The 14,389-nt window shown below is 46.3% G+C and overlaps 1 protein-coding gene across 8 annotated transcripts in view; it reads left to right on the plus strand.

The window, feature by feature from the left end:
- Positions 1–12,581, plus strand: part of TAF5L (TATA-box binding protein associated factor 5 like) — a gene marked incomplete at its 5' end in the record, with an annotated part of 26,735 nt that extends 14,154 nt beyond the window's left edge. For 3 of the 8 annotated variants that reach the window (XM_082407069.1, XM_082407067.1, XM_082407068.1), the window contains 2 exons: positions 5,720–6,444; positions 10,686–12,581. In XM_082407069.1, coding sequence (XP_082263195.1) covers positions 5,720–6,444; positions 10,686–11,483 — 1,523 coding nt within the window. In that variant the 3' untranslated portion in view covers positions 11,484–12,581. The other 5 variants (XR_014248921.1, XM_082407071.1, XM_082407072.1 and 2 more) reach the window with 5 other exon arrangements.
- Between the last annotated feature and the right edge of the window lie 1,808 nt (positions 12,582–14,389).

Consider the following 14,389-nt stretch of genomic DNA (forward strand, 5'->3'; position numbering starts at 1 on the left):
TATAATGGTTAGTATTTTAAAGGAAAGAATCCACATTTCCTGTATTCTGTAGTTGGGCAAAATGACCAAAATGTTACAGGAAATAAAGATTATAAAATAAAACCCTGAAGAGGGTCATCTTATCAGTCTCACAGTTGTTGTGTGATGGGATTCATTCTGTTAAATTGTTACAAAAATGAAAAAATTGTGAAGATTAAGGGTCTAATAAAAAGAGTCTATTATGTTTAAACTGGAAAGAAACTCCATGAAGATCCTCATATCATATAAATGTTAAATGTCTCAGAACAGTGGTCAGCTGCTTTCCATGCCCACTAGAGATAAAAAAAGAAAAATTGGATTTATAAGAAGGATTTCATTCAGAAGTAAGCAAGAACTTGGAGATAATCAAGTTATTTTTCATTATTGGCATTGGTGTTTGAGGCTTTAAGCAATTTTTACATTTTTTAAAATCAGTTTTTAGAAAGTTACTTGACTCGGTTTTTTAAATAACGGTTATGATTTCTCCCTGAGAGACTTGTCTCATCAATCTAGCGGTGAGGAAGCTGGTTTAGAAAGAAGTGCCTGGCATCTTTTGGCCCTTCTCTTTCATTCATTCAGCCTGTACCTACGTGAGGCTCTGACTGTCCTGGGCTAGGCATTGCAGGACAGTGTATTGATGGGGGCCCGCCCTCTGATGAGGGAGCCAGGCGGCGCGGAAGCTCCGAATCTGTCACTGTAATAGTCTCCATCAGCCTTCTCCTACGCAATTTCTCGTCTTGTTTCAGAACTGAGAAGGCTGTCTGTTACCTTGTCTGTAATTTAATTCTTTAATCCTTGGTCACAGGTTATTTTGAGGGGGTGAGTATACGTGTCTTTCCTCACAGACTGCTTTTCCTGGAACATTTTTCTCCACCTTCAGGGCTCTGAAGAGCAGTCAACCAAATCGAATGAATAGTTATTTCCTGAGCACCAAGATGAAGTATACCATGTAGTCATTAATCTGAACTGAAAGTTAACCCTAACATAAGGGGGCTAAAAGTCACAGTTTTGCATGAGATGTGACTGGGGGAGTGTTTTCATAGGCCAAGACGGAGCCAGTCGCTGGGTGTTCGTGGGAGCTGCATTTGGAGTGAAGGGAGGGGCTGGCGTGGGGTGGTCAGAGGCGGCCTTCCTGAGGCGGGTAGGGTCGACATTAGCACTTGCATGTTGGGCACCTGTGCCAGAGTAGGAGGATCCGGCCTACGTGCGAAGGCATGACCAAAGGGGCAGAGACGGTGATTATTTTTTCAGGAACAGTGAAGGAACCAGCTTTGTTGAAAATGGGCTTTCGGGGAGGGATAAATTGGGAGATTGGGATTGACATATACACACTACTATATGCAAAATAGGTAACTAATAAGGACCTACTGTACAGCACAGTGAACTCTACTCAGTACTCTGTAATGACCTATATGGGAAAAGAATCTAAAAAAGAGTGGATAGATGTATGTGTATAGCTGACTCACTTTGCTGTACAGCAGAAACTAACACAACACGGTAAGTTAACTATACTCCAATAAAAAAAAATTTTTTTTTAAAGAAAAGAAAAGGAAAAAGAAAATGAGCTTTCAGATTGGAGATAGAGACAGACAAAATGGAGGCAAGATCTGACCACAGGGGTAGAAGTGTGACCCTCATCCTGCGTGATGGAGACAAGCCCGGGCGTGAATGTGGGTGTGGAAGCAGTGGACAAGAGTGTTGGTGAGAGGGGCGATGGGAGGCCAGCCTGAGTCCACTGTGGTCCCTGAGGAGTGAGACAGGGCTGTGGATGCCGAAAGTGGGGTCTTCAGTTCATAGTTACATTGTCAGGGTAGGATCTCCAGGCCTAAGGAGTAAAGGAGGGAGAAGAGCTGAGTATGCCTCAGGCTCTTTGCGGGGGGTGGGGGGGCGGGGTATATTGAACAGAAATAAGTCAGGTTTTATTTTTTACGTTGTTATGATGATAGCATCCTGCTGCGTAACACAGAAGATACAGACTGTGATACAGAACTCAGCATCAGCCCCGGGGAGGTACAAAGTAAAGTCTAGGAGGTGGTAACTCTCACAGGAGATAATAGAGGAAGGTAAGAGGTTCTAAGGCTGTAGCTCCCTCCAGTATATCTCCTCCGGAAGCTGTGGGGCTGCGAGCTCCCGTGAGCTCGCCTGTTGCTCCAGGGCCTCTCCTACAGGACGTGTAGTGGGAAGAGCACAGACTATGGGGTCGGTCCCTCTGGATCTGAATCTGGGGACAGCTGTTGGCTCCTAGACACAATGTGGGTGTAAGTGCCCGGCTCGTGGGAGGCACACGTGCAGTGTTAGTTCCTCAAAGTGAGGAAGAGGAGCCCCCAGGCAGGGACATGAAGGGGCAAGCCAGCTGGTGCTGTTTCAGAGCTAAGGACGGTGTGCGGTCGGTGGGCCCAGCCCTGCGGAGACGGGCCGGGGAATGAGGACCAACAAGCTCAGAGTTTGTTTAACTTAGTGTCCTTTCAGTAAAATATAAGGTGTATGTTATGATTTCAAGGGAACAAGATTAAAATTGAGTTAAGACTTAATGTTAGTCTCACCTTGTTCCACATATAGAATATGTTGATTGGAACTTTTATTTCTAATATACTATTCTCTTCAGACAAGAAAGAACAATTAAGCAGCTTTGAAACTATGAGCTGAAACAACGGTGAATTTCAGTAAGTTTTAAAGTACTGCATCCCTATTTCTAGATGGCTAGTTTTTTTTAATCCTGAACTTAGTAAATTAAAATGCCTCTCGTTTTCGAAAATAAGCCTGAAACTAAGATTGTAAGGGTTGAAAACAGCCCTTCATCCCAATAGAATATATTGGAAGTCTAATTGGTAAGAGTTGAATCTTTTTGTTTGTTTTAATTAGTATTTTGGGAAAGAAATATTCCAGAGGTCTTCTAAAGAATTACAGTATTTAAAGAAATACTGAAATCTGTATTAGGGTTCTCCAGAGAAACAGAACCAACAAAATGTGTATGTATAGAGAGATTTATCTTAAGGAATTGGCTCACGTGATTGTGGAGACTGACGAGTCCAAAATCTGTGGGGCAGACCCGCAGGCTGGGACCCAGGAGAGCTGCAGTTCATGTCCAGAGGCCGCCTGCTGGCCGATTCCTTCTCCCCACAAGGGAGGTCAGTCTTTGTTCTCCTAAGGCCTTCAACTCATTAGACGAGGCCCACCCACATGTGGAGGGTAATCCACTGTACTTAGTCTACTGATTTAAATGTTCATCTCATCTAAAAAAATGCCTTCACAGAAATATCTAGAATAATGCATGAACAAGTTTCTGGGCACTGTGGCCCAGCCAAGTTGACACATAAAATTAACCGTCACAAGTCCACCGCCTATGGACTTGTGATGGCACCCTTACCCATCTCTTTAAACCATAATTAACCTGCAAATAAAGGTGATTAGCAAGGTCATAATTCTACTTAACATGGTACAGCTATCCCAAGTACAACCAAAAATGCCCTAATGCCTTCCTCAGAAGAGGAAGCAAAGTCCACAGGTGATGTTTACTCTTCTCCTTGAGATCCCATAATTTAAATACTGTGACGTAAAGTTAGCAGTACTTAAACACTATGATATAGGAAATTCCCTGGTGGTCCAGTGGTTAGGATTCCACGTTTCCACTGCAGGGGGCCGAGGTTCGATCACTGGTCGGGGAACTAAAATCCCACATGCTACACGGCACGGCCAGAAAAAAAAGAGTAAATACTATGATACAAAGTCAGTATAACTTATGTTCCATGGTAAGGGGATAAGAAAGGAAAGAAAACAAAGATATTTGCTTATGTATAGATATACACACACACAAACATGTTCATAACAAAATAAGGAGGAATACTCATGACAGGTACAGTCCTGGGTTCTGTCACTGGTCATTTGGTCATAGCTGGTCTTTACCTTCCTCTGCCGCCTATTCTGTATTCCCTTTGCCTTCAGTTATCGCCTCAGCTGGTCCTGGTTCTTTCCCTGGTGGAATGATGCAGACCTTCGTTCCTGAAAGGCCTGGGCCACTGCTAGTCCTGCCTGGATTGGATTGTTGCGTATTTCCACTCACCTTAACCTCGGGGACGGTAATACTAAGAGACGCCCTAAGTGACCTCCTGTGTCCCAGACACACTGTCCTCGGCTCCCTGTGGGGCATAGTCCAGTTTCCCCTCAGCATTCAGGGTCACTCACCACAGCCAGCACCAGAGCTCCCTGTGCCTGTTGGTACAGAGGCAGGAACCCTAACTTCAGCTCAGCGGGATCACTGCAATTGAAGTCCATCTTCTAAGAATGCATCTGAGTGGGGGCACGTTGATCCTCAAATGCACTTACTATGCAATTAATTCACCTGTGATGAGGTGAAATAGAGCATCAAGCAGAGATAGCGTGCAGGGATCATCTCCCTTCCAGTTAGGGAGATAAGATTCCCTAACGCAGTGTTCCTGAATCTTGAGCCAGGTGTGGATTCCTTTTCAGGAAAAAAAAAGAAAGAAAGAAAATGCTAGCGGAAGTGCTAAGAGCTGACTTAAAACATTTTTATATTAATTACTTAGGTATGTACAGACATTACACATGAAACCTTTATGCTTACTTTATTTTGTATAAAAGCTAAACTCATTTACATATGAAGTACAAGCAAAACCACAAAAATAAACTTCAAATTAACAGCAAGTGAAAGTAACAGATGGATTTTGCCAGTCGTAACTCGCTACTCTAACGGGCCTAGGGCTGGTGTCACTCAGCTTCCCTGAGGTGCTGGTGCCTGCAATGGCCTTGCTCTCTGACCACTCGCTGGCCACTCCGTCCAGATGGCTGTGGAACCTTCGCTCCATCACAGCTCTCTCTGCCCTCCCTCACTTAGGTGTCACACACACTTATGTGCTTTTCTCACTGGCCGTGACAAAGCTGTACACGTTTTTGAACATTCTTTGTCATGTACTTCCATGGTGTTAAAGTCTCAGATTAGTAAATGATTTAGTCTTGACATGAAAGTGTTCCACTTGTAAATTATCACTGCAAAAGAGAAGTTGTACTTTTTAACCAACAAAATCAAAATGAGTACACTGACAGATGTGGGACAATTACAGATGAACGATGTCATGTTGGCGTTGAGACACACCAGCCAGGGGAGCTAGACATGTTATTGGACCCACTAAAATAAGAACTTGATGTTACTGCAGGGGATGGGGCCAAAAGGAATCACAGAACAAAACAGAGCACTAAAACTGTACGTTAGTACTTACTTGCTAAAGGCCATCCAGAGACTTCTGAATTTACCTGTGTTCACTGTTTTTTAAATTATCAAGTTAAAGTTTCTGTGAAGAACTCAAGTGTCCCGAGAATGCATCTGAGGTCTCTCCAAGGTCTCAGGTCCCAGCTGGAGCAGGACTAATGTGCTGGGGAAAATACTAAGCCTTGAAGACTCAGGTACGAGCTACTGAATGCACGTGAGAACAGGCACATCGCTTAACCTCTGGGCGTCGAATTCCGGGTTTGCGGCTGACTTCGGGCCGGGTTTCCCGGCCTTCAGGGTCCGTGCTCTTCCTTCCTCGGTCCCGGCTTGGACTTTGAGTGTCCAGAATTCTGTGTTGGGCTTATACTTCCATCCATAGCCTCAGAAAGTAGGGTCCTGGCCAGAAGAGGCCATGTGATGGCGGGCTCCCCAGGAGACTCTGCTGACTGTAAAGGCCCTGCTTCTCTTTCATTACAGATTCTGAATCCCAGCACAGCCACGAAGTGATGCCTCTCCTCTACCCTCTCTTTGTCTACCTCCACCTCAACCTGGTCCAGAACAGTCCCAAGAGCACAGTGGAAAGCTTTTACAGCCGCTTCCATGGAATGTTCCTACAGAATGCCAGCCAGAAGGACGTCATCGAGCAGCTGCAGACCACCCAGACCATCCAGGACATCCTGTCTAACTTCCGGCTGCGGGCCTTCCTGGACAACAAGTACGTGGTCCGCCTGCAGGAAGACAGCTACAACTACCTTCTCCGCTACCTCCAGAGTGACAATAACACCGCGCTGTGCAGAGTCCTCACCTGGCACATCCACCTGGACGTGCAGCCCACCAAGAGGACAGACTACCAGCTCTACGCCAGCGGCGGCCCCTCCCGGGGCGAGGGCGGCGGCCTGGAGCCTGCTGACGTGCCCGCGCCCATCCTGCAGAACGAGGCCGCGCTGGAGGTCCTGCAGGAGAGCATTAAGCGTGTCAAGGACGGCCCCCCCTCTCTCACCACCATCTGCTTCTACGCCTTCTACAACACGGAGCAGCTGCTGAACACGGCGGAGGTCTCCCCGGACAGCAAGCTGCTCGCCGCCGGCTTTGACAACTCCTGTATAAAACTGTGGAGTCTGCGTTCCAAGAAGTTAAAATCCGAACCCCATCGAGTAGACGTGTCCCGCATCCACTTGGCTTGTGATATCCTGGAGAAGGAGGTAGGAATGTCGGTCTTTCTTCCCTGCGTCTGCCTTACTAATCAGCTTGGAATATTCCTACCAAACATGACAGATCTTATGGCAAACGCACTTCCTTATTTCCCGCATCGTATAGCTAACGCCAGCCTCATGCCTCGTAACCTGTAGCCAGTGACTCCCTGCTAATGCCCAGCCTTGGCGGAGACAATAAGCAATGAGACGTAGGATCACTGGGTCAGAGGGTCTGCGTTTTAAAGTGTGATATTGCCGTCTCCCAGTCCCATCAGCAGTAAACGAGGACACTGGTTTCTCTCCACCCTCACCCACCCTGGCTGCTCTCGGCCTTTCGAGGGCAGTACAGGTCCTCTGGCTTCACCCAGGGTGCCCCCGTTTCGTCCAGCAGTCGGTGTAATGAGCTGGTTCGCTTTGTTTGCGGGTGGCAGTTGAAAAGGGCAGGCCCAGTGGCCTGAGTTTCAGGTCACCGAGAACCACTGCCTCGGAAAAAGCGTGGGCAAAGGGAGATAGAAATTGAACTTCACAGAGTTCACCTTCCCTGAGAGTGGCGCCACGGAAGTTGTGAGTAGGATAGCTCTGTCGTATCACCACTGAAATTCAGGTAGCTCGGCCTCAAGTTACTTTGGATGGAAAACCTTTGCACCAGGTTGAAAAGTTAATGAGTAAAAAAAAAAATCACTCAAGTTAATTTCCAGTTACTGATGAGGGTATCAAGAATGTTGGGTGTACAGATTAAGCCCTATTTCTACCTATTCCTGTTTTCTTAGTCACCTTCCAGTTAGTATGGCCTTCGAGTCTTTGCTTCTTGCAGTTAAGACAATATAATTAGAGAAGTTTGTTATGATGAGTAAAGAGTCTAAATTCCAATGCACAAACTTTGATTTCTAGAATTCTGTAGTGCCCTCCAGAATATTTTTCAGTGCACAAGTTTCTCTTCCTTGGAGACAGCTCTAGCTTCTTGAGGGTTCTTCACATACAGTGAGGGATACTGCCCTCATTTACTCTCAATTTTTTACTTACAAAAATTATTCCTACCGACCTTATTAGCTTTGATGATACTGAGTTTGGGGATTATTCTAGGCATTAAAAAATAATATACAGGAAGATGGCAAAGGTAGAAAGATAGATGCAAAGATGGAAAGAACATTAGCCTAAAATAAAAATTTATAAGATTCTACCGTGGCTACCGCTAAATTTTGTAACATGTGAATTATATCTCATTTTTTTAAAAAAATCAAAAACAGTAACCAAAAGCTCCTGTGTAAGCATAAAATTATCCCCAATACGACTGCATTTACAGCCCTGCCCTCCCGCTTCTGTCGTCTCCACGTGAAGAGAACCTAGATTAGCCTCGGAAACGTGTTCGCTGGGCCCACAGTGCCGCTCCCATCACCCGGGACCGGCAGCCTTGGAATGGGCAGCGGGCCTGCCCTCCCTCCCCCACTTCGCTGCACACTGGACGGAGGTAGCTTGTCGATTGGCAGCTGTGTGTTTTTAATATTTGCACAGCATGGCAAAACCACAGGTCCCCAGTGGAGGACTTGCCCTTCTTTCCAGTTACGTGGACAGGACAGGACCACCCTCATCACCACCAGCCGCCCCGCCCTCAGCCCAGCAGTGCAGCACCTGTGTTCAGTTCATTTAACGTCTGGTCATTTCTGCCCCCGATCTGGTCATCTTTAGGTTTGAAAAATAAAGTCTGTGTTGTCAGTAATACTCAGTTCTGTAATTTGCGTGTAAAACTGTCATTTAGACCCGGCCAGTAGGAATATAATGTGAGCCATATATGTAACTTAAATTGTCCTAGTAGTCACATTACAAAAGTAAAAAGAAGTAGTCAAAATTAATTTCAGTAATGTATTTTCAATCCAGTATGGCCAAAATATTGTCATTTCTACACGTAAGCAGTAGTTTTTAAATATTAATGAAGTGTGTTACATTCTCCCTTTATGTCCTAAGCCTTAGAAATCCGTTGTGTGTTTACACGTACAGCACACGTCCATTCACACTAGCCAGCAGCCACCTTTTCTCTCCTAGATGAGGCTGCTGTCATCTCTCACACAGGTAGCAGTGTCTCACTTGCTTCCAAGTCTTACCCACTCCCAAGCCCAGCCATATTTAATTTCTTTCAGCTCCATCGGTAGCTAATTGGAGAACAGCCCAGGGCTGACTTTCAGACCCCAAAGTACCCTGATCTAGGAATGACCACACTGTGAGCTGGGCCACCTGGAACGTCCTAGTCCAGAAGCAGACGGAGGGACTCCATGGCCTAAAGCAGGGTCAGCAGACTATAGTATTTGAAGATCTGTTATTTTTCTTATTCTTTGAAAATTTCTAGTTTAAGCATGTCTTATCATGTACATAATATAGTTTATTATTACATGAAAGTACTTTACAAATTAGAAATTCCTATTTGGGATGCATCTGGGGTGGAATGTACTGTGAGGGTTCAGACAGGGGCAGGGCATTTGGGGTGCTGTCCTGTCAGCATGGGAGGCTCCGTGAGGCCAGGCACGTGTGACCCACTGCCTGTTCAGGGCTTCAGCTCGACTGTGCCGAGGCCCTCATGGGGATGGGTTGAGCCACAGAAAAAAATGCGGCCGGACTATTTTAAGCTGTGGTCCTGGCAGGGAGCTGATAGGGATAGCCAGCAGGCCCATTCTGGCTTCCCCATTTCTTGGTTTGCAGAGTCAACCAGGCACTTTTCCACAGGCTCAGGACCATCGTCGGGCCCCTGGGAAGTCCAGCTTGACTCCGGTGTGTCCTCCTCTCTGCCTGTGAGCACACAGAGGGGAGACCCACTTCCATAACTGCCTGCTCCAAGCGAAGACCTCTTAAGCCTCAGAGACAGTCATGTGCGCCCCGGTCGGCCGCTAGCTTTCAGAGGCCCTCTGTGTAACTCACCCAGGGTCGTTTCTTGCCCCCGCAGCTCTTACACAAACTCTCCGGTGCAGAGCAGTGAGTCATTCTTGTAACTTTAAAGTGTTGTTGTAATTTCTTCGGAAAGGAAAATTACTAATATTCTTGGTAACGCTCAGTAGAACCTTAAGCTCTCAAACGCTCCTGTGCTTGTAATGTTGAGTATCTGGAAGAGCCATTTTGAGTATTCATGGACATAAGTGTTTATTTTCTCTTAACTTTTCTCCAATATGTAAACATTGGAGGCACTCATTCTATTTTGAATTTAATAGTTTTCAGATTAAAAGGATGCCCTTTTTCTGTCCAAAGGCTCACGAGGCAAGCTGGTCCAAGAAGCTTCATCCTACCCCCTGCTCTTCCAGTGAGGTCACTTGACTTTATGAATTCCAGGGTGAGGACGGCTGCAGTTATAAGGAGCTTGTCCACGAGAGAATGAACGGAGAGTGGCTTTGAACACAGTGTGCTTGTGGGGAAGAGGATGAGGAGAGGGGCTCTCCCCCCACACCATGAGTCGTCTTTCTGCCACACGTAGGGATTCATTTCCAAGACTCACATGAGTCACTTGGCTTTATTTAGAGCAATTCTGAATCCACGCCTCGTTTGTTACTTTGGGAAAATATTTGAGACCCTCCAGAAAGTCACGGTTTCAAAACTGTTCTTTCCTTTTGGACACCAGCCATTCATGCCTGGTCACAGGGCGTGAGCATAATTTACTGATGGCTGCACCTTCCTGGCCTACTGTTATTTCTGTGGTATGTCCAGGTTTTATTTTTGGCTGAACTCCCACAGCGGTTCTGTAGAAAAATCTCGAAGTGAAACCACGCCTGCCTCCATCACTGGCCCCAGGCGTGGCAGTAACAGGCACGTGGGGATTTTTCTAAATGGACTAGAGACAGGGAGCAGCGTGGCCTACAAAGCAGCTGAGACTGACAGGCGAAGACATGCCAGTAGAATAAAAGCACCTAAGAACATAAGTTCAAAAGTACATCTTTTCGAGTGATCGGCTCTGGAAATCGGTTCTCCTCAACCTAAGAGTAAGGTCCACAGTCATCACTCTGCACTAACAGCCTTGCTGTAGTCTTAGCTGCGAGGTGAATTTAAGGAAGGCAGTTTGTAAGTTGTAGGAGACATTTTATTCGGTTACGCAATTAAAGAGTTCTTCTCCTGGAGACACCCTAAAGAGCAGGGTCATTTACTGAGTAGGTGCTGTTTCCCAAGCAGGTCTGTTTGTTTCTAGACGTTTGTTTTCCGTGACGGACCACTAAACACTCTTTTCTTGTGTGTGTGTGTGTGTGTGTGTGTGTGTGCGCATGCGTGTGTCCCCGCAGGACGACGAGGACGATAACGCAGGCACGGAGATGAGGGTCCTGCGGGGACACTGCGGGCCAGTGTACAGCACCAGGTTCCTTGCGGACAGCTCAGGGCTGCTCTCCTGCTCTGAGGACATGTCCATCAGGTACTGGGACCTCGGCAGCTTCACCAACACCGTGCTGTACCGGGGCCACGCCTACCCCGTGTGGGACCTGGACATCAGCCCGCACAGCCTGTACTTCGCCAGCGGGTCCCACGACCGCACGGCCAGGCTGTGGTCGTTTGATCGGACGCACCCGCTGCGCATCTACGCCGGGCACCTGGCGGATGTGGACTGCGTCAAGTTCCACCCCAATTCCAACTACTTAGCCACGGGCTCGACCGACAAGACGGTCCGGCTGTGGAGCACCCAGCAGGGGAACTCGGTGAGGCTCTTCACGGGCCACCGCGGCCCTGTGCTCTCTCTGGCCTTTTCCCCCAATGGTAAGTACTTGGCGTCGGCGGGCGAGGACCAGCGGCTGAAGCTGTGGGACTTGGCGTCCGGGACGCTCTACAAAGAGCTTCGGGGCCACACGGACAGCGTCACCAGCCTCACCTTCAGCCCGGACAGCAGCCTGCTCGCGTCGGCCTCCATGGACAACTCGGTGCGCGTCTGGGACATCAGGAGCGCGCACTGCAGCGTGTCCGCCGACGGCTCGTCCAGCGAGCTCGTGGGCGTCTACACCGGCCAGACGAGCAACGTGCTGAGCGTGCAGTTCATGGCCTGCAACCTCCTGCTGGTGACCGGAATCACGCAAGAAAATCAGGAACATTGATTTTTATCTCTGATGTAACGGACTGGGGCGTGCGAAGGGCTCCAGACGGCAGGTCTTAGGACAGACGGATGGAATCACTGACTGACTGTGAAGGACTCCCCGCGTCCCCCCGCATCCCCCCTCGTGCCCCCTCGTCCCGCGGACATCCCGAGCCCGCCACCCTTCGCTCAGCCCCCAAGTGTGGAAGGACGGGGAAGGAAGGGCAGTGATGGGGAACGAACGTGAGATCAAGAATCACGGAGATCCCGCTGTGTCCTCGTGCCGGCCCCTTCCTGTCTCTGGAACCATGGTGCCCTCACCTCGCCGGGGCTGCACTTGGCCAGAGGAGGTTTGCTGGGCGCCCTCCCCGGGAGCAGTGCTCTAGGGTCACTGGGTGGAAGGGACTCTATCTGGGTAGAATTCGGGGGCGGGAACTAGGAAAGGGGGCAGGGTCATCCTGGCAAATGTCTTTCCTTTTTCGTGATTACAGAGAACCAGGATTTTTTATTATTGTTATTATAATTATAATTATTATTATTAATGAGAAGAGGAAACCTAGCACTGGCAGAGGGGGCCTTCTCTGCTCTCATCTTTCAGGTTTTACTCCTGGCACTGGCTGTGATACTTGGAATTTTGAGGTTCAGGGAATTCAGAGAATCTGGTCGTACAGTGTATTGGGAGAAAGGGAAAATTTCTGGGTGACAGATTGATCACTCCGGCTGACATGTTTCTAGAAGTGGGTGGGTGGCTTTGATTGAGAAAGTCTTGGGCTCTTGCAGTGATGGTGGGATAGATTCTTTTCGTGGCTGCACTTCTATTAACAATTCTCTCCACTGAAAGGACAGATTGTGGTAAAGAAATGAAAATAATTGGAAGTGAGAAGTCAAAAGATAGAATTAGAAAATGTTGAATTTCCAAATGATTCCGAGGTGTGGCTTTTCCAGCGTCTTTTCCCCCTGAGATCGTCCCTCCCACCTCCTGCTTTGCAATAGCAGTTTAATGAACAGTCTGTGAAACAAATCTTTAAGTACGAACACACACGTCGAAAACTACGCTCTGAGGATAAAGCAACTTCTAATTTGTGGAAAAAGGATTAAATATTTCTGTTTTCTGAAAAGAGTTATTTTGTATTTTGTTTTCTATTAAAATGTATTTAGTTTCAAAAAACAAAAAGCGTTGGCATCTCTTTTAAACTGAGGACAGGCGGGGGTGTGGGCTGTTCTGGGGACACAGCTCAGCTTTCTGCAGGGTGGCAGCCAGTTACATAGCCCGGACTCCCCGGGGAGCTGCTCTCCCGTCTCTTGTATTCTGTCCAGCTTGTTTCAAATCATTCCTCTTGGCATTCACGTGGATTATTGGTAGCATACAATACTTTTTATACATCCAAACTTGCCAGTTGCTCGCCAGAGACAACATAGATTTTTCTCTCTAGAGTTTTTTGGTGAGATCCTACTTCAGTTTTCTTTAAAGACCCCATTGTAAAATCTCTAAGGGGCATAAGGACGGTGTCATTTAATTAACTCTGACCATTTATTGAACCATTCCAGGTAAAGGACTCATTCAAAGATTTAAATGATGCAAGAATTTTTTAAATGTACTTTAAAACATAATTTTCTGGCAAGGACACCAAGATGTATCACGAAATTAAATGGGAAGACGAGAATTCTAGGCCAAAAAAATTTTTTTACTTGAGCGTAAGATCCTAATTAACAGGAAATGTTTCTTATAAAAATCCATATATTTGAGATATTGTAAGAAAGAATATTTGGCAGCTTACCCAGCATCACCTTTCACGTGGTCTGCTGGTAGAGCCTAGAATTCAGGCGTGTTCTTATCTGTAATAAGTGAACTCTGAAGTTAGATTGTGTGGTATATTGCTAGAAACAATGAAATCCCTAAATTGGGCTGAATCATTCTCAGAAGTGCAAGTACCACCGATTTTATGTTTCATGTGTGTGTTTTAATGCAGAATTTCTCTGATTAAACACAAAAATGCATTAGTTTGGTCGGCCATCACACTACCAATCACATATACACTTAGTGATTTCAGTTCAAGCTCTCAATGGTCTGCATATTTGGCCTTTTTGTGAACTAATCTTAATATGGGATATAGTTAAATTACCTCACAATACTTCCCCAAAATCTTAGAAATATTATAAGGGTGTGTATGTGTCCTTATGTCCACAACGGTGCATGAGAACATGGTCACACTCTTCAGGTCGCTTTCTTGTACTGCTTTATTTTATCTTCAGAGCAATCCTGTGAGGCAGACAGGACTAGAGATATTACCATTTTGTAGGTGAAATACCTAAAATACCCAGAAAAGCTGTATTATCTATCTGTACCCAGCATGGAATAGTCAACATGTCTCGAGTGTGTTATGTAGACGATCTATATTCCAAATCCTCAAGTTCTATAGCTAGAGGGTATAGTCCTGAAGATAGAAGAACTTTTTAAAAAAACTCTCCAAAAAGGAAATATGAGTATAAATAAGTTATTTAACAAGTGTATATATATATATATATATATATATATATATATATATATACACATATAGTGCTTACTCTCTACCAGAAACTGCTCCAAGAGTTTTATGAAAAGTAACTTATCTCCATAACAACGCTGTGAGTTAAGTGCTGTTTTTCATCCCCATTTTACAGACGAGGAATCTGAGGCACTGATGGATTAAGTCACTTGCCAAGCGTCATCAAGTACAGCTAGTAACTGATGAAGCCAGAGTTTGAAGTGGGCAGTCTGGCTCAGGGTCCATGTTTCATCCATGCTGTTGTCTCCCTTCATTCCCACAGAACCAGGTAAAGAGTGACCTGAGGTCTGTAGTTAACAGTGTTCCTGGCAGTAGTTACAAGACTCATGCTTCCCTTTGCCAGATAAATCAGTAGAAACCAGCAGGATCAGGAACTGCTAGT

The sequence above is a fragment of the Balaenoptera borealis genome, assembly GCF_965194805.1.
Source record: "Balaenoptera borealis genome assembly, chromosome: 10".
Classification (NCBI taxonomy): domain Eukaryota; kingdom Metazoa; phylum Chordata; class Mammalia; order Artiodactyla; family Balaenopteridae; genus Balaenoptera; species Balaenoptera borealis.